This window comes from Anguilla anguilla, chromosome 10 (genome assembly GCF_013347855.1).
Source record: "Anguilla anguilla isolate fAngAng1 chromosome 10, fAngAng1.pri, whole genome shotgun sequence".
NCBI lineage: Eukaryota > Metazoa > Chordata > Actinopteri > Anguilliformes > Anguillidae > Anguilla > Anguilla anguilla.
The window spans coordinates 11833173-11853290 of NC_049210.1; the positions used below are offsets into that span (position 1 = coordinate 11833173).

At 48.0% G+C, this 20118-nt stretch overlaps 1 protein-coding gene across 1 annotated transcript in view; it reads right to left on the reverse strand.

Annotated features, from left to right (window-relative positions):
- Positions 1-1005: 1005 nt before the first annotated feature.
- Positions 1006-20118, reverse strand: part of pdlim2 (PDZ and LIM domain 2 (mystique)) — a 43006-nt gene continuing 23893 nt past the window's right edge. The window contains exons 7-10 of the mRNA XM_035380136.1: positions 8901-9019; positions 4033-4172; positions 3229-3340; positions 1006-2658 (exon numbers count right to left, since the gene is read on the reverse strand). Of these exons, the coding sequence (XP_035236027.1) occupies positions 2466-2658; positions 3229-3340; positions 4033-4172; positions 8901-9019 (564 nt within the window). The 3' untranslated portion in view covers positions 1006-2465. The remainder of the gene's footprint in view (positions 2659-3228; positions 3341-4032; positions 4173-8900; positions 9020-20118) is intronic.

A 20118-nucleotide genomic window follows, 5' to 3' on the forward strand; every position in this document is an offset into this window, starting at 1 on the left:
ATACTGTGAAATGTTCAACAAATACCCCATGCCAATCTAAATTAAAATTCACTGGGGTGGCAAATAACTTGTGGCAAATCTGGCCACGGCAATACAATCAAAATTTAAATTTGGTAAAGTCTGCCCTCTGCTGGAAAAGTATGCAAATAGCAGAACCCACCAAACCGTCCATTTCTATAAGATTTAATGCTAATATTCATGCTAAACTATTCATTTGTTACAGACAAGAGTAATGAAAAGAAAACTTTTCTGTTAAAAAAACTGAGTTACAAAAGTTATTTTTTAATTAATGGGAAAGTAATCACAAATTTTACATAGCTTTTATTACCCTTTTCCCAACATTCTAAAATATACACATTATTAATATCAATGTAAAAAAGAGTTTCATGCTGAAGTTCAAATTTCAAGCAATAACGGTAGATAGTTATTAAACTATTATTTGTTGGACTACATTCAAAAATCATCATAACCGCCTCCAACAGCACTTTTGAGTGTGCCTGTTGCCAAAGGGCATCTCCAAGCAGCTGTATAATACTTACTTTGAGTATCCTCTTCCATGCAGGTATGCCCCAATCACATGGTAGGCCAGATTTAAAAACAAGATGATGATGACAATGACAATGGTGATGAGGACTGTGGGGGGGGGGGGGGGGGGGGGGGGGGGTGATCAAGATGGCCAGAGAAGAAGGACTAAGAGTTAAGTCTTTGTGCATCAGCATAGCTAAAATCCATCCAACGTACACAGTGATAGCTCCCCTGCTAGTTTTCACTGAGACCCTGCTGGTCCCAACAGTTACATAAATTACAGATCAGAGTCCTACAGTTAGGCAACGCTGAACTCTTACCCTCTCTCATTTCACAGTGCAGGAAGTCTCGTCGGTTGAACGTTCAGCGTGATGACAAAACCATACAGCACGGCCAGGTTAACATTAGCGAATGTGAGGAAGGACAACGTTTTCCCATTAACTTTCAGAACGCAGTGCTAGTAGTAACATACAGCAAACATCTTTTTGCTCAGTTTTTTTTTTTACCATTTATTACATGTTCCCAAATGAACAACCTTCATTTGTGTTTTATACAGTGTAATATGCAAGGTATATCTATTTTTAAAGTGTTCCCACTCAAAAGTACTACTGGTATAAGGCATGAACAGAATGTTCTGTAGCATTGACAATCTCATTTCCACACTTAAATGTAAGGTACAAATCAGAAATACAACCCTCTGCAGAAAAGCACTACAGCATTCTATCAATTTACATACACTTCTGTCTGAAAGAAAACATTATGTACAGAATGTTATTTCTATTATTTCTTGAATGACATGTTCCCTTGTTGGACAAAAAGAAGATGGAAAGCAAATATGAAATAAACTTATGAATGTATGTGCTTACATAGTTTCAAAAGAAAAAAAAGGAAGCTTTTGATGTCTGATTTATGCGCAGGATTCAGAAGTCTCATCCGCTATATTGCAGTTACCTGATAAGCGAACCTCCGGAACGAACCGTGGAATTAAATAGTCATGGCGAAGAAACACGAACAGCATATTCCTGAACAATGACGTGTGAATTCAATGGTTGTTTTTCTGATGCCCAGGGTCCATTTCTAACGACATTTCATTTCAAACGAGAGCCAGTCAAAACCATCCCGTCCATTCCACTGGGATTCTAATGTTTGCACCTCTCTGCTTCACACTGATACCAGCAGAAGCTCAGTTACAGTCTCAGAAACAGCGTAAAGAACAAAAGCACCAAGTTGACTTCAGTTATTAGTTTTTTGTTTTAGTCATCTTGAGAACCTCTGTAACAGGAATACGTTCCGATATCATTATTGAATACACCAGTGCAAGTGTCACAGATGTGAGAAACTGCTTGGAGAGATGGCACGTGATCTGTGAGCGTTCACTCAATGGGCCTCATTCACGAAACATGCGTACGGTCACATTTGATAAGATTGTAAGAACATTTCCAAGAACATTTCAGCATTCATCATTTTTTTCGTATCTGTATTTGCTCATTGCTGTTTGCTTATGCTAATCACATGAACAGGACTGCACATAAAATTAACAGTCAGAATTCATCATCTCAAATGCCTGGGATGTGCACAAAAGCAAAGGTCTGTACATGTGTCATGAATCCCATATTGGTTTTTCATTGGAATATTTTTAAGAACAGAAATAAGAATAATTGAAGAAAAGTTTTGTGAATGAGGCCCATTGTTACTAAAAGCCTGGGGGTGGAGGGGTAAGGCAGGAAAATGGCAAACAAAATGCCCTCTTGAACCTGGAGCAGTAAGTGAAGGGCAGCTGTGTTACTCATACTCTAAGGAAGGTGAATACTAGAGACGGGACACCCGTTCTAAGGCGTTGGCCCCCAGCCCTCGGTCCATTGAGTCTGTAGTCATGTGGGGTACCTGCCCGCGGGTCCAGGATCGGGGGGGGGGGGGGGGGTTAGATGCTGAAGGGTCGTTCAGTGGCGGGGGGAGACCGTGGCGTGGGGGGCACTGCCCGGGCCCTGGTACCTCTCCTGGGCGTGCTTCTCACAGAACATCTCCTCGCCCGCCCAGAAGTGGCCGCGCATCTTCAGGTTGAGGCCGCAGTCCGTGCAGGTGTAGCACTCCGGGTGCCGGTACCGCTCGTCCGTGATACGGACCGCCTGCGTTCTGCGGGGTGGACAGGGACACGGTCAAAACCCAGGACCGCAGATTACAATAGGCGGCCTTCTCTTTGAGAAGGGGTCCAGTCATTGCTACGGAAACCCGTCATTACATGAAAAAAGGGTTCTTATCACAATTTCACTACAGTGTGGCAGTCACAGAATCTCTGCAAACAGTCATTTTTATCTGGCACGTCCTTTCTGAAGGGGAAGATTATCACAGACTCACATCTCTCTCATGGCTGAGGACTTACACACACACAAACTAATAAATACATGTATGGATAGCACACACTCATGTGTATAACACACACACACACACAGACAAACAAACCTCCACACGCCCATCCGCCCAAACCTGTACCTGCTTCAGGGTTAACCAGTGTCAACGTTCGCACATTCACCAGGAACACTCTGCCCCTCAGGGTGAATCACTGCCGCCCTGGGACTTGAGCACTTTCTGCTTTGTGGTGAGTGCGTGCATTAATTAGCAGTGCGGTGTCACTGATGCCTGCGTGCGACTGAGGCGCACGGCATGCCCCGGCGGGCCGAGAGGGCGGCAGCTCCGCGCTCTTACACAATGCTGGTGCCACACTTCTCACAGGTGTGGTGCTTCTGCACGCCCGCCACCGAGGAGCTGGGTTTGGCCGGGCTGGGCGACAACCTCCCCGGGAACCGCAGCGCAGCCTCTGGGAAAAAAACAGAGCCCCAACGGGAACGGCCAATCAGGACGAGCAGCCGGCACACCCACAGAAGCCCCCTCTGTGAGTTAGGAGTTTGCATTCCTCCCCAGAATGCATGTTTTTCTCCTTTCTCCATAACGACGTTTCACGCTTCACGGTCTCGGCGTCGGGGAAGAGGTCGTTATTAGCTCGTAAACACATCTTCGCTAGCTCGGTTCCTTCTCCTTAGCACCCACTCAAAAGGGCCGGCACACACTGCACATTCTGCATATCAGTGTAAGGGAAAGGTCAGGCTCCTCAAGTTTACACAAGGCTTCTGTGCTATTGCTGAACACAGTGACAGCAGACTAAGTGTTATTGCCAATAAAGATAAACCATAAGTACATAGTGGATAGCTGTTACCTTAAAGTAAAGTAGTTGCTTTAATTGTCAGTGCACCATATACTTTCTTAAACTCAAGAAAACGCATATTGAAATCGTAACTACTGCAAACAGAATATGCATTGCGTCGACCTTTTTAAAAAAATAAAAATTCAAGAAAAAAAAACCTATCCAATGCTTTCTGAATGACTTTGAAGTAGCCTCATAGCCAGTCACTGCATTTCACACACCACAGTGTCATACTGGAATATATGCAGCCCGTGCTGGTATCATATCTGTGTTTCAGTAACGAGTGCGTGTACAGACTCCAGCCTCACCCTTCTCATCCGCCTCCAGCACCTCCTGCAGCATGCGGAAGGTGCTGGACTGCCGGGGGGCGGCCCGGGACTCCTTGTTCTCCTGGATCATCTTGTACACCTCCGAATCCCGGTCAAATTTCTGCATGCTGAGGTCTGAGCTGGGGGGGGGGGGGGGGGGTGACAAAACAGCAGACATGGCACAGTTCAATATCCAACACCCAAACAAAAACACGATTGCAATCTTTATAACCCCCGGCAGGGATCGGATTACATCCTGAGGTCAATGAATTGAAAAGCAGGTTCTGGCATGGGTTCAGTAACTGCTGCACACATGAGCCCCCAGTACCTACTGTACAGGCTCACTCTGCATCCTACACCACTCGCTTTCAACGTATCAATTTCCTGTTCATTTAACTTGGGTTCAAAAGGTAAAGCAATACCTAGATTTAGCCCACAGACAAAAGTAATGAAAATACGTGAACAGCACCAGTTATAAATCACAAATACCATCCACAAGAACAAATCATATCAGTTCCACATACAGGGCGCATATAGATTCTTCACAAACCAAAACCAAAACATTACTTGTTTTCACAGAAAACAATCGCTTTCTTCCACCTTTCTTTCCACTGAGTTCTGTCTACATGGCTGGTTTACAGTCTAAGAGCACAACTGGTTTACAGTATATTTTCTATAAGAGCAACAGTATTTTCTGGAAGAACACAGCAGCTTTCCAGTATAGTTTCTAAGACAATGTTATGTTTACAGTGTATTTACTATTCCAAGTAAACAAAAGCCGGAATCCAGATAGCCAGGTTTTCACTGACTAGTCACCACAAAAATGTTCACTTGGTAAGAGCATGATAGGTTTATAAAGTACAGCATTTCCTATAAGGTCTGCAGGTTAGGTTTCCAGATGGCAATCAAGCAGCACAATAACGACATGTCCATGGAATGAGCAAACAGAAAGGGGAGCACGGCGAGTTTGACCACAGGCATTCCTGGGTGGAAAGTCACCATACCAACGCATGATATTACTAGATATCATATACAGACTCTTCTTCATACACGCATTCCTGAAGCTATACCATATAACAATCTTACATTACTTAGATTGCCCGGAAAAATGGCCAAAACCCAATGACCCCATCTGGCTTCATTTTTTGTTCACGATAAATCAGAATCTCTTGAGGGAAAAAAAGTTCCTTTCACACCTCAGGCACTTTCTCATTAGCTAATTAGTTCATTAACAGGCATTAAAAGTTGCACAGCACATGAGGTTTTATGAGTGGATACTCTACCACCATAGCAGTGGAAACTTCATGTTTATGGCAAATTCCTTGCTTGAGCAAGAGTTTATCGTGCTATACTCCCTGACTGTAGTCCTCCTCCCCCAGCTACCGGACACACAACACAATGGCTGTTTGCTCATCAGGGAGGTGTCAGCAAATCTTAGTCTCACAAGAAACTAAAACCAGTTGATCCAGAACAGACCGCCAATCAAGAGGCGAGGTATGTTGCTTTGTAACTGCAGCCAATGGCGCTTCCTGGTCTGCAGAAACACTGACCCGCAGTAGATCACAGAACTTTGTCAAACCAGACGCTATTGGTCAGTCACATCTTCCTATCCTGTCGATCACTTTTTTGTTGTTGGAAGACAAATGAAAAAGAGCCCGGGAGAGGAGCCGAGGAACAGGAAGGGCCTTGTGATTGGCTCCTTGGCGCTGGGGGGGGGGGGGGGGGGGGGGGGGAGAGAAGTGGCTAGTTAATGGCCTGCAGTCACCCTCAGCGGGGACCTGCGTGACACGGTAACACGCTGATAGCTAACACGTGTGCGTCGAGGCCCGGCCACTTCGGCCTTGTTTTGGAGCGGGCGCTGCTCCCAGACCGCGCTGATGTAACGTTCCTGAAACCGGAGATCACAAAAGGAGCCATTATAAATCTTCCAGCGAGCTCCACGCTCTGATCCATTCCTTGCTTCTTGCGTGGAAGAACGCTGTTCAAATTGAAAACAGACCGGCAGTGACTCTCAACAACCCCCCCCCCCCCCCCCCCCCCCCCCCCCCACCCCCGGACTAGAAATCGCTGGAAATACCATCACCGCCGATAGCAATCCATTCTCCTTAGCACATCCTCACTGACATTCGGACTTGAAACCACCTGAACACCTGGAGTCATGTGACGCGAGCACAGAAGCCTCGGTGCAAAGTACGCAGCCCCACACGCATAATGAGTTACACAGGCGGACATTGACTGGGAAAGAGATCCCATGTTCATATTGCTGACAACACAGCACAACAGACCTTAAACCCTTTTCAGTGCCAAACCTCCTCAGATATCCTCAGGTTATTTTTTATGCGTATGATGTGTGTATTGCTGCAAAATGCCTCCGGTTTAATTTAATTTAACATTGTGAATGAAGAGTACACTCTGTGCAGAACTTTATTGCTAGTTTCCTCAAAATGACTGAATTGGTCCTGAGAAATACTCTTCTGCATCCAAAAACCAGCTTTTCATGTTTTCATTTCCTTCTCTGGCAAAATGAAACTATCATCATGATCTGTGAAAGTATAGGCTAGCAAACAAGCCCTGAACGACATGGAGTCAAGACACAGAAAGAGAGACGGGTAACATCACTGCTCAAAGTTCGCTTTTTATCCCCTCCACAGTCTAGATTCAGGGTCAGTAACACTGGCTTTGCCATGTCAAAAAATTTAATGACCAAAACCACCTTTTTCCATTGCAAGAAAGTGCTAAAAATTGCTGCTTCAAAAGTCTTAACAAATAAAATAAATCTAAAACAACTTACCTCAGAACCAGAGTGAGAACAAAGGGAGAAATTTCAGTGCAGCTGGCTCTGCTTTGCCGTGCGAGAGTAGGGTTTCTGTAGTTGTGTAGTCTGGTGTGGCAACACTGCGTGTGCGCGCGCACACACACACACACACACACACACCCCCACACACGCACGCGAGTACTAACACAGAGATACGCCCACACACACACACACACCTCGTCTGTCCCAGGCAAGACAGACACAGTGGAGAACAGCAAGTCTACAAGAAAGGTGTGCCTTTGGGACGCCTCTTATTGGCTTGGTCGGAAAGGGGGCGGGCCAAGAGGGCTGCTGAATGTCCAATAGGCAGAGAGGAAGGCAAAAAAAAAAGGCTTGTTGTGCAGTCAGGGGAGCGTGTGGAGGGTGGGGGGCCAATTGGGGGAAGAAGAGAAACCCTTTTCATGAAAAAGAGGGGAGGCTGGGCCTTGAACCACAATAACCGAAGCATGCGCCAGACAGCCAGGAAAATAAGCAGCTACAGACACAGAGCGATCCAACACAAAGGCCTCTTCCACAGCTCAAAGTCTACTACACACAGACTAACACGGGGGGTCCAGGGAGGGCCTGCTCTGAGATAGTGCAAAAGGACTGTTCTTCAGTGATGACAAAGAATGTTTTTTAATAGTCTCTCCTTTTTCTGTCTTTCTTAAGTCCCTAACTGTCCACATCCCTGCCAGCTGCACAGTTACAGATGGAGGACTGAGAGATGCAACAGCACATCCATCTCCCACCATCTTCCAGCCCTGGCCAGTCTGAATCTCCATATGGCCTGAACCCCACCCACCGTTAATCACTGAATGGGAGAGCAGGGAGAGACTGGAAACTTATCTGGCCAGGTTAGTGCATGATGTCAGACTGCTGACAGCCTTTCCCATAGCTACTGGGCTACGTATCTGGGCTACTGGGAGTAAATTTAAAAGGACTGCAAGGATCTCAGTGGAGCCCCACTTAAGCATGCGTCATAAATTACAAACAGTGTTCAAGAGCTGAACGCCCCTACAGTGCATCTTGCCTCCGTTTCCCTCCCCAGTGAGAAGAGGATACTGACCAAATGAGTGACCTCCTTGTATAAGCTCAACACTCAGTAAATAATGGGCAGTAAAAGCATCAGCAGTGATGTTATCAGAGGTGTGCAGAGGCAGCACTGTCTGTATCTGTATCTGGACAGCCAACGAAGGCTATGTTCACACAGCAGATAAATGTGGTGGTCACTCCTCATCGGAGTGTTTAATCCTGTTCATGCGCAGTTCAGCTGTGAAACAGAGCGACAACCGCATTCTCCACCTTAAGTCTCCTGCCTGAAAAATTCAGGAATTCAGTACTGAATTTGGGTGTGGATGTGGTTAGTCTGAGTCGTGTATGTTCGGTTAACGTTAGCAAATTCATACGAACATACAACGGCTCTGTCAGCAGCAGTTTGTCATGAGTAAACGGATAAACTCACTCCCGCTGTTGTTTAATTTCCAAATGAATGTAGTACACTTCCTAAACATGCCACGACAGTTGTAAATCTTGTCATGGCTACAGATGGTATTTACAGCTGTCACAAGATCTGGTTAGACAGTCAATCCTGTTACCTTACATACACTGGGAACTCACTTCACTTTGCTCTGCCATAATGTGTACAATACAAAATGATACTCACTCTCAAAAATGAACACAGTTGTCATTCCCAAAAAATGACAGTGTGAACATAGACAAAATTATCCATACGCGTTTTGGAAAATTGTGGGTTCTGTTCATTTTGCTCTGCTGTTTAAAAATGAATCTGTGTCTTAAGAAATGCATTAAACTGCATTTTACTGCACACAACAAATTACCGTGATTTCATTTTCTGATTAGAGCTCACTTTTCCACAAATCTCTTATTCTAAATATTTTTTTACAAATCATTGGTCAACTTCAGGAAGAAAAAAAAAAATCAGTACACAGCACACTGCCTGTGCATTCCTGAATAGGGTGTTCCGGTTATGATACAGCCCTAATGGTCATGTTTTGACGCACTGAGTGCAAGAGGAAGGAATGGGTGCGAGGGATGGGGGGGTGGGGCTTACTTGCGTCGGGGGGAGGCGGAGGACTCTCTTTCGACAGGGCTGTGGGGAGAGTAGCGTCCCGGGGGGGTGGGGGTCCGGCTGGATACAGAGTTGCTCCGGAAGTCTGGCGAGGAGAACTCCTGGAAGAACAGAAAGAGACAGGGAGTCAGAGGCCTGACCTCCTCCATCCCCATCCTCACGCCTCACCAGCACTGCAAATAAACTTTTTATTCTCTGAAGTAGAAAGTCTTAAGTTACTTTTTGCTTGACAAGTGAAACTGTCTTACCCCATTGGAAAATCTTAAAATGAGTAAAACCATTTCACCTTATTGGCAATATTTTTGTCTAATTTATAAAATAAATGATTTTAAGACTAAACATAAGACTAAAATACTTGTTAAGATTTACTTATTTTAGTTTTTTTCAGTGTGTGGTCAATGAGAGATGTTGGTAACCAAGGAGCAGAGCTGGGCCATCCGGTGAAGGAGAGCTGAAGCAGCATCTGCACGTGTAAGTGGGAAACGAGCTTGCTGAAGCAGGGCAGGGTGCTAGCACACGCATTGCCAGGTTTTGTCTACGGATATTCCGGCTGACTGCCTCATCAGCAACAGGAAGGCAGCAGGGGGCTAAGCACCCTGTACAGGTGAGAGACCAGCAGGCACGCAGGGTCCAGCCGCAGGCCTGCAGCCACAGATGGTAAAACAGAGCAGCCCGTCTGCATTACGAGAACAAGAAGGGCAGACAGGGTCAGAGAGGACTGACTGATGTGCCGCGGTGATTGAAGAAGCAGGTGAGACGCAAACATCTTCCAGATGCAGAACCCACACACACACACACACACACACACACCACTGCCTTCAACCAACAGGCTGCAGACACATTGACCTCCTAATTCAGAGGGCTAAGTATATCTAAGTGTCCCAAATAAAGTTTAATTCTGACTTGTTTTCTGCCTTGTCATTGCTCCACTCCAAAAGTAGAAGCTTCTGTTCCACAGGCCGTTCCCAGAATCCTCTCTATCACCTGTAATTAATCTCACATTCACATCCCGGCCTTCGCACAGAAACTGCGTCAAACTCATTAGCCGTTTATCGCTATAATATCTCAGCAGGGATTCTGACTGCAGGCACGATGCCTGCGAATGGGCTGCATGGTAACAGATGTCGGGAGCTGACTGTTTATTGTTCTGAAGTTGATGGACCGAGCCAAGGTCTATTTCCGTGGGCCCTGCATGGCGAAAATCAGGCATGGTTATGGACGACAATTATGTAGCAACCGTGAAAAAAAGCTGTTTTATTTATCTTTGAATGTCAAAAGTTTCCAATTGTGTACTACGTGAACAACTTCTTCACAGAGAAAGATGAATTGATAGTTAAGGATATTTGTGGCCACACGAGGGCGCTCTATACAGAATAAAAGTTGAATTCTCTGGCAAGCTGGAAGTGAACCCAGACGCTGACATCCTGTTTACCGACACTGCCATCCTATGCTGGCCCAAATAAAAAAAGACCGTTAATTAATATGAAACCCGGGAAATATGGGTGAATGAATTAGACCTGAATGTACCAAATTCTCCAGGCCTCAGTTTGGACAAGGACACGACGAGCTTTCCATGCACATCAACTTCATTACCGTTTGGCGCTTCCTCAAAAGCAAACTGAGCCAGGCTGTAAAACATCAGCACTGCTGAGTGTTTTATTCAGGAGAGTGCTCCTGAATGCGCTGCTCTCGAGTGTGTGTGTGGTGTGGGTGTGTGTGTGTGAGTGCGTGCAGGAGCACTCGTGTCTGAATGTGTGTTCACACACTGTGTCACACTGTGATCGGGCAGCATCGCGCCCGCTCATGCCACCCTGAGTCACAGTAAGTGGAAAGACACCACACAGGCTAAGGCTGGCGGACAGAGGGTATGTTATTTACCAAAATGTCTGACTCTATGGTTAAGTCACACTAGGATGCTTTTTCCTAAATAAAAGCCAGAAATTGGACATTGATGCTGAGCAGATATAAATGCACCCTGTCCCTCAGCACAACTCCCTGCATGCTACGCTCACTGCTGAGCAGCATCCTTTGCGCGATGTCAGAACACGTCCCTCCCACACTTCCTCTACCTTCTCTTTACAGAGAACAGGGCTTACAGCCTGCGGGCACCCAGAAAACCCATGAGAGAGAGAGAGGAGACCTTGACAGAGAGAGAGCGTGAGACACATGCACAGAGAACGAGAGGGAGAGACAGAGAAAGAGAGCGAGAGAGAGAGGGAGAGGGAGAGAGAGAGCGCTGACTTTCTATGAGAGAGTTCCTGCTGCTGTGTGGTGTCTCAGGTGTACATGTGACCCCTGTGGAACATGCACCCAGGCCCCACTGTGCACCTGGCCCACCCCGGCAGCACCATGAATCAGCTCAGACACTTTTACTGTCAGGAATCCCAAGACAAGGGTTTACTTCAACACATTTATACACAGACCTGCTCAAGAACAGAGCTGCTCCCTTCCCTTTTCTTCTCTCTCTTGCTTCTGTTTCAGCCACAGACACACACACACACACACACGCACACACACATGCACACACACACTCACACACATGCAACTTCCTCTCTGTGGTTACGTGAGCCTGTGCTTCACTAATGTGCTCAGTTGCACATTAAACATTCTTAACAGCAAAACTTTATTTGGGTCAGACACATAAAATTACAAAAACATCCCCGCTGTAAATAATATGAATAATAGAGATGCCTTGGCAGACCAGCAGGGAAGCTGGACAGCTGAACAGGAAATTCAAAAGCGAATGTTAAACTCAGGGCAAGCGCACAATTTAACATTGCACACTGACCGCCAGCCAGATGCAGCACTCGCACAAAAAAAGTAAATACACAAACCCTCTCCTTAACAGGGCTTCTTATCACGGAAAATTAAACAAAGAATCGAAAAGGCATGAAAACATTTCCGGTCATCCATTAGGAACAGTGCTTGTTTAATCAGGGTTAGGAAGAGAAGGCAGTAGGAAATCGGGGGGGGGGGCGGTTCAGGAGCCTCAGACTGGCCCTGGCACCCTCCCTGTGCACACGCAACCCCGACGGGCAGAGTTGCCCTCTGTGTCTGGGTGGGCAGAGCTGCCCTCTGTGTCAGGGTGGGCAGAGTTGCCCTCTGTGTCTGGGTGCCAGCGTGCGGCTTAGGGCTCAGGCATTCACACTAACAGTGGCCAAGAACTCTACGTCTCCGGCACCCGATCCCAACGTTTCTGCTCCAAACTGCAAACGCCTTTCTTTGCCTTTCCTTTTTTCCCCCAGGGCCTCGGCATAGCAGAGCTCCAGCCAAATGTTTGTCTTTGTCACGGGAAAGTGCACTGCCACCGCATATACGCATTCTTCAACGGGGTATCATTTCATCAACTAAAGGACCACATTTCAAACTGCTCTGCATCAGCCATTATGAGTTATGAGTTCAGCCCATTACCGCCTTACCAGTGAATACGCCAAAATACACCACTCATCATATATACCAGTGGGGCCCCCTAACAACCCATAACTGCACCCAGTAATAATCCCATTCAATGTGTCCTTGGACTCTTCTGTCACTACATTCATACGATGGTTCATCTTACTGCTCTGCCTGCCACACCCATGCAGTCTTGCACAGCTGAATTCAGACTCATCCAGAGAGTCCTGCGTCCAAACCAAGCAGTTAAGCTGCCATTTCTGAGGCCTCTGATTGTTGAGTGATCTTGGAATCTGGTGTGGACAGCAGAGGACGGAGAAAAACAAAAGGGGGGCTAAAGTAATAAACGCGCAAACGAAACAACGCGTGATTAATGTTTCGTTTGGTCCGCCGGTCGAGGGTCCGGCTCTGACAGTTGGCGGAGGATGGAGAGGCGCGCGGCGACCGGCCTGTTTTCTTTTCTGGGCTGCCGGCCTTTTATAGAGCTGGCTGCGGCGTCTCCTTGGGGACGCCCGTGCGCCAGGACCCGGGAGCGGGGCGCAGCGAGGCCCCGTCGCCGGAAAAAGGTCCCGTCGGAGGAGCGGGGGCTGTTTGTGTTGGAGGGGCGGGTCGATCGCAGGAATGCAAGGGAGGACGGAGTCGGGGGGAACGGGGGGGGGGGGGGGTAAATCAATGTGCAATTACTCCCGGTTCCTCCGGCTGGTGTGAGGAGGAAGCCTTGATTGGGCTCCATCTCCACTGTAATCAGCTTTTTTCCGAAATGGCGCCTATGGCATCAAAGTGGCATCCACAGAAGGGGGGGGGGGGGGCACCAGGAATGCAGGCGAGGTATTCCAAAGGCCACTTCAAGCGCTGCAGTCACAGACAAACTAAACCCAGGGGGAGTGATTTGTTGGCCATGCAGAGCTTTTTTAATCAGCCACATAAAAGACTTGGATTTTTCCCCCTCCAGACACTGAATTGTTCCAGGCTTCTCTAATTTTAAGTTTCTCCAGAAACCCTTATAAATGTACAATAATAATGGTGGGGGTGGACCACAGGTAATTAATTTCAAATAAATAACGTTGGAGGCATTTTAATAGGCAGACAGAGGACAGGGTGGGGTGATGTTCCCGACAACCAGCGAGCAAAGAGGTTATTAGCATGGTCGTGATTGACAAAATAACAATCATCAAAGTTTCCCACCACTGGTGTCTCTAGCAGCGCTGAACTGTACTGCTTCCACGAGCTCGGCAAGTCGTTACACGACACTGACGGAGTAGGCTGATTATGCATCGAATGTGACCTTAAGGAGATTGCCTGCGAGGGCCTGGCTTGGCCCGGTTGGGTGCGGCAGATGTTGTGTCAAGCCTGCTTTATAAAGCATAACCAAAACAAAATAGTTTGTCCTATTGGTTCTTAACCAATGTTTTGGTATACTACATTTCATTCAAATTTCTGGCCTGCGCTTTGACACAACAAGGACAACACAAACTAAAGTGGTGACACCCCAGGAACAGACTCCAGGAACTCCGAAGATGAGACGGTTACAGCCGGTCCAATGAGTGACAATTTTATTTACCAATGTGCACATGGAGAGAATCTCAAAGGCAGTCCAAGAGAACTGAAAAACTTCCTGATACATTCACCTTTATGGCCAAAAACTGTCTGAAACCCAATATGCCAAGTCATACCCATAGAATGTACCCACCACGAATGATTTCCTTCTACACTCACAATCAACCCAGTATGTGGCCAACTGATTTCCTCATCAGTGTGTCCTTCTCCACCCCTCCCAATGTTGAGGTGCCTGCTATCATGCCACTTCCTCAAGATAGCTCAACGTTGTGGCCTTGAAGCAGTGACGCCCGATACCTATTGGTTCCCAAACATTAATAAGATGGTGGAAAACCAGTGAAATCATAAAGACAGAGAAGAAACCACAATTAATCCCAAGAATCCTGGGCCTAGGCCTGTACCCACCCCAAGATAATCAGGTCCACCCTGGTATGGCATGGGTGAGATCTATACAAATGTCAGGCTAAGTGATGGACCATAGAGCAATCTTCAATGCTAGTTCTCTAAACTGCTAGTTTCAATACACTTGAAAACAACTGAAGGCATACACGTCTTTGAGATAAGGGTTAACTAGACAACTTTGCACACAAGCTTGTGCAGACACACGCATACACACACACGCAGAGTTCCACAGCCCCACCCAACAGCGGAACACTAACAACTCTGATTACCACATGGCATGTGGAAAAAATATGAATCAACAAGTCTTTGACATGTGTGCTGGGAAAAAGCAGGCGAGGAGAAGAGGGAAGGGGTGGGGTGGGGTAGGATGGGGGTGGCGAGAGAAGCGTTCGATTCTGGGCTTTCGAGCCCTGTGGCTGGGAGGGTTGGAGCCTCCATTTAACGAAACCACAAAGAGCTCAGCTCCAGAGCAGCCGAGAGTCAGCTCCCCAGCTGGGCTTGGGGCCCTGGACAGAATTCAGGTCCAGAAATATGAAAAAATTTGTGTTTGCATGCAGAGGGGACAGTGGGACAGACCAAACACATCATCCAGCAGTCGCTTATGGAGTCACTGTGTGAGGGTTTCTGAGCAGCAGGGAGGGGAACAGGGAGTGAGGGTTGGCTGAACCAGTGATTTGTAAGAAAATGAAAAATGATAGCACGGGCAGGGGTAGGGCAGGCATTCGAGACAACGGGCACTGGAACACCAGACTGGCACAGTGTGAGACAGGAGCATGGGCATTGGCACGTGCCGGGGTGGGGGTTCGGGGGTGGCATGTCTTCTGCAGATCGACAGTCCCAGGGGGGCCGTTTTTAGCTTTGGGCGCTTTGCTGTATGAAACCTCCAGGGTGCGTTACCCAAACAATTCCGTACCAAGCCTGCGATTACAGGGCACGGGCTGGCCGAGATGGGCCCTCTGTCGTTTTGATTTTATTTCTGGATCGCATGGGACTGCCACTGTATGAAAAGTTGTAAAACGTCCCTTCCCTTGATGTAATCATCACAGGCCTCCCCCGCAGCCCAATGCCTGCAGGGAGGGATAAATGAAAGGCATGAACCCCCCATCCAGTCTCAAACATCCAGGGAGGTCTGGGGAGCTTCAGATCTTTCAGATCTTCTGCCCACACAGTTCCCCCACTCTCTGCAATTACACCTGCTGTATACAGCAAACAGTGCAGCCCACACGCTAAGGCACAACAGTCCATGGCGATGGGCTCAAGTCACTAAATGGCACAGCATTGAGCAGCATTCAAAAACTGGGACTAATGCTAAGCTCCAGGAGCGTGCTCTTGAAGAAGGAATCCTTGTCAGACTAAACCAAAGGGAAAACCTAAGTCCCTTTGGATGCGTAAGAATTACGCTCCAGTCATATGGCTTTAATCTGGTGGATACAGTAAAGAGTGTGGTAAACTCCTCAGATCCTGAGACTTCTGAGTGTTGAGCGACGGTTTTGCAGGGACCTCCAGGGAAAACTCCGGAAGAAAGCGGGACCACGACATTGAATTTGAAGGGGTGGGTTTAGGGGGACCTCCTGCGAGCTGCTGGGAATGAATGGGACCCTGTTGTTGGGATTAGGAAGGTGGGTGCAGGCAGGCCGTGGGCTCACATGGCAGGGCTCGCATCCCATTAGCATCGTGGCCACCGTAGCCCGAGAAGATCCAGACATGCTTGAACAGCACTGCTGTGCCACGCTTCCCTCTCTACCAGAGTGCCAACCTTTATCCACTGATAATAACAAGCATATTCCCCCCATATCCCCCAATAGACGCCAAGACCGAGCTGCTCGGTTGCAGACTATGCCTGATAAAAACCATATGTCAGAGATAAGGAGAGAAATTAACATCAGGGAGAGGCAGAGACCATCTCTGTGAGCTAGCAGCAGCAAAAACCCACAGATCAGCCAAGTAAATAGGCCGTATCAGTCCTGGGAGGGCCGAGGTTTGTCTGGATTGGGACAGGATTGAGACGGAGTTACAGGGTTGCATGTAAAATGAAAGCCTGTATCCCTCAGGAGGAGCGGAGCTCAGAGGGGTTAGCGGTGAGAACGCGGGTTCCTCGAGCACAGACAGCGCTCTCGTCACCAGTGAGAGTTTTGCCAGTGAGATGACAGGACTGTCTGACTGACTATGTGCGAAGTACATCGCTTTCATTGCTGAACACACATCAGGATGCTGCAAGCATAATGTCATCAGACTGTCTGAATAGGCCTATGGAACACTTACGGACACACTGAGCTCCAGTTGTGATGGAGGGTGTGTGTCTCCTCAGTTCACGCTCTCCCTCACGCAATTTTAATTGTACTGTTTATTCTTTAAACGAAGTGCGTTGTTAGAATGAGATACAGTAGGGTGAATATTACCGAAGCATAGCTAAAACTCGATCAGAAACAAATAAAAAATCAAGAAGCTACTCACTGATTTCATGACAACATGAATAACCATAACCATGTACATTAGAAACCAGTGCCTATAGCATACTGCTGTCATTCAGTCATTAGACTGTGGTGTATTAAACAGAATAACAAGTTTCTCCCTTAATCACATCCAGAGACCACAGTCTTAAATCAGAAATATTGATGGTAATTTTGGAAATAATGTAAATGACATAAGAAAGAAGCTGGTAATATGTTGGTGTATTTCTGTCACTCAGACTCATGTCCTGAGAAACCATTCTCCCATCCACCTTCACCTCCCTCTCTCTCTCTTTCTCTCCCTCCCTACCTCAACAGCCCAACCTCCCAGTACTCCAGTCAGACTAAAGCCGTCTCATGTGACTGAGACTGGAGGAACAGAAAAGGTCTCTCAGTGGTTTCACACGGCCACAAGCGACCCAGCCTGACTGCCACTTACAGTAATGCCAGTTTGGCTGGGGACTGTGAGGAGGGGCTGGCCTGGTGTTTTATGCATCTTTAAAGGGGGCGCTATGAATAACACGTTGCCTTTCAAATTAACTACCCTTTTTTTCCAGCTGGCACAGGTTATCAAACTCATTAAATATCTGGACTTCATTACGGTGTCCTTTTATAGGTGGAATTGCTACATTTAATTTATCATCTCCAGTACCCACCCTCATAAATTCAATGTGTTAAAACAAGAAAATGAAGTCACTGCCACATCTGACCTAAAATAAAAGCAAGTCTTCATAATATTGACTAATGAAGGTAGACAACTTTGTTCAGTGACAGGATGCCTGACCTTTCATAGATGCAATCTGTGGTGGATAGTCACAACATTGAAAGGGCTGGTTGAACAAACTCTAAAGAAATGGCTAGCTGAGCCAGAAGACTTCAGATTCTTGTAGGAAGAATATGTTTCCAGAGATGATAATTTTTCCCAGTTTTCCACCAGGTTACTCCTTGTCTTCTAGTGTTGACTTTATGAGGCTGTTGGAGACTGTAAGGTACATCAAAGCACCACCTGGTCTCTTTCACACTGTGGCTTGCCCTGATCCAAACACATACTCACAGAACTGTGGCAAATCTGCCCAAGACCTCCAATTCTTTCTGGACACAAGGACTAATTACGTCATGCTGGCAGTCTTCAGTTCCATTTAATTGGCCTGTGGTTGATGACCACATCCAGGTAGCTACTTCCTTTGTTTATGGGCCCCAAGTGATTCATGATGAACAAAAGGGCTGCAGGAACCTTAAGCTAAACTCTACAGGGAGTTTTGAGAACATGTTGAAATCACACCGACAAATATGAGGTTTTTCTGCGGTTTTAACTCAAGTCAAGCAGCCAATTTTTCAGTTTTTCTTGGGAGGAAACGTCCGCGGCAAAAAAAGAAAATAGAATATCCACATGGTTACCTTGACAACAACTTGCAGAATGTTGACATACCGCTCGCCCGCTTTCTTAAACCGCGCCCAGTGACAGAAAGGGCCCCGTGTCCTGGCCAAAAAAAGCCCCGTAAATAGGGGTGCAGGACGAGCGCCTGGTCAGCGGTCCTGGGGGCTTGGAGGGCGGATAATCTGAAGAGCACACGTTTGCTTTTCCAGTTCAGAGGAAGGAAAAACAACCGTGGGACCGATCTTCGGGGATGAGCGGAGGCACGCTGCCCAGCCGGGGGACCACAAAGAGCCCGGCCTCACTCGGTAGAGCCAGCGTGAAATGGCTGGCTCCCGTTGGCTCCCGGCTGTGATTCCGAGGATAAGAAAAACATGCCCCCCCCCACCCCCCCCGTACCGGATTAGCCTGGCCCCATCAGGCAGCGCACCCCAACGGTGCCAACCCAAACAGCCTCTTTGCTCATGTCAGCCCTGAAATAGCACGTCAGGCCTGAGTGGAACTCCTCAATCCATTTGAACAGGGGAGCATTGGAGAACGGGCACTGGGGGGGGGGGGGGGGGGCTACTGCATTAAAGATACTTCTAGAAGGAAGGCATTTGTATTCCTTTCTCTTGTTTAAAAACATACCGCCGTTTAGCAGGAATTTTGAGTGGACTCCAAAAACAGCGGCAGATATTTCTTCTTCTGCGTGCCAACCTCCCATTTCCGTTCGGCGGTAACGACCGCAGATTTGGGCTCCGGCTTGCTGCACTCCCAGACGGAGCCAGGAGCCCAGCAGCTAGCGAGCAGGGCAGCCTGCGGGAGACGGTCGGCTGGCTGCTGCACGTGCAGGTCTAAACGCCGGTCACCGTGCAAACTCACCCCACCTTACAGGGACTGGGTACTCCGGTCAGCGAAGGGGCCTACGCAGGGCCCCTCTGGAGGGAAACATCCTACGCGGGTTATTTATAATTGTCCTTTCTCTGCACAGGATGAGGGAAGCTCACCAAAGCAACCCTCAGGAACCTCATAATCTGGCTGCCGCAGCCCAGCTTTGGGTCCTGCCCCCAAGAGCACGGCATTCCTTGAGAATGATGTGGGCCGGCTTCTTTTGAGCAGGGATCTCATGGCGGTCGCTTCCTGATGTTATATCCAGACGCGCGTACCAGAAGGTGTCCAGCGGCCCCGGCGACAGGCCTGCTGAGCCAGGGCGTCCCGTAACTTCCCTGAGAGGAATCTGGGCCGAGACCCAAGCCTTTCCTATTTGCTCCTCTCTTAGCTGGCACCGCTCGCTCTTTCACCGTGAGCTAGTGGCGAATCAGCCGACAGAGGGCATCAACAGCCGTTAGCGCGTGACAAATACCGCAGCACTGGGATTATTATCCGCTGAGACCACCTAATCAGCGCCTAGCATTTCAGAAAAGCAAAGCGGGAAGAATGTGATTTACATCTACATTCCAAAATCTGAAGGAACACAGGCAACGGAGCCAAAAGAAAAATCCTCAGAGAGGTGAACTGTGGGCTAATGAGTACGAAGGCATGGAGTTACTGTCATGTCATTTCTTCTGCTAAGCTCGTGATCAAACCCATCAAGCAGCGGCAGAAGGCGCTCCTCCACTGAGCCTGACAGCGGGGTTAGGCTCTGTCCCGCTCCGTTTCGGTGTTCGGGCAGGAACCTGATCTCTGCAGCCATTGTGCATGTGAGAAACGTGTGAGCGGACGAGGCCCCCGGTGACAGCACCAGAATGGTGGCCCCCGGGAGCCGGGCTGGACCCGGGACAATGGGCGGCCCTGTGCTGGTGGCGGGACGGGGGCCATCGGGGAGGAGGGAGGAGCGGGGAAGTCGGGAGCTGCCTGGGAATAGCGGAGGGCTCCCCAGTGTCCATCCCATCACCCCCCCACCAAACCACCCAGCAGCCTATCTCTGCCAGCCTCCCTCACACAACAGCAGGTTTGTGAGGGGGAGAAAGCCAACACCAGCTTCCCAGAGCCCTTGCCATCAGAGCCCCTATTGTACAGCCTGCTTTCTCAGGATATTCAA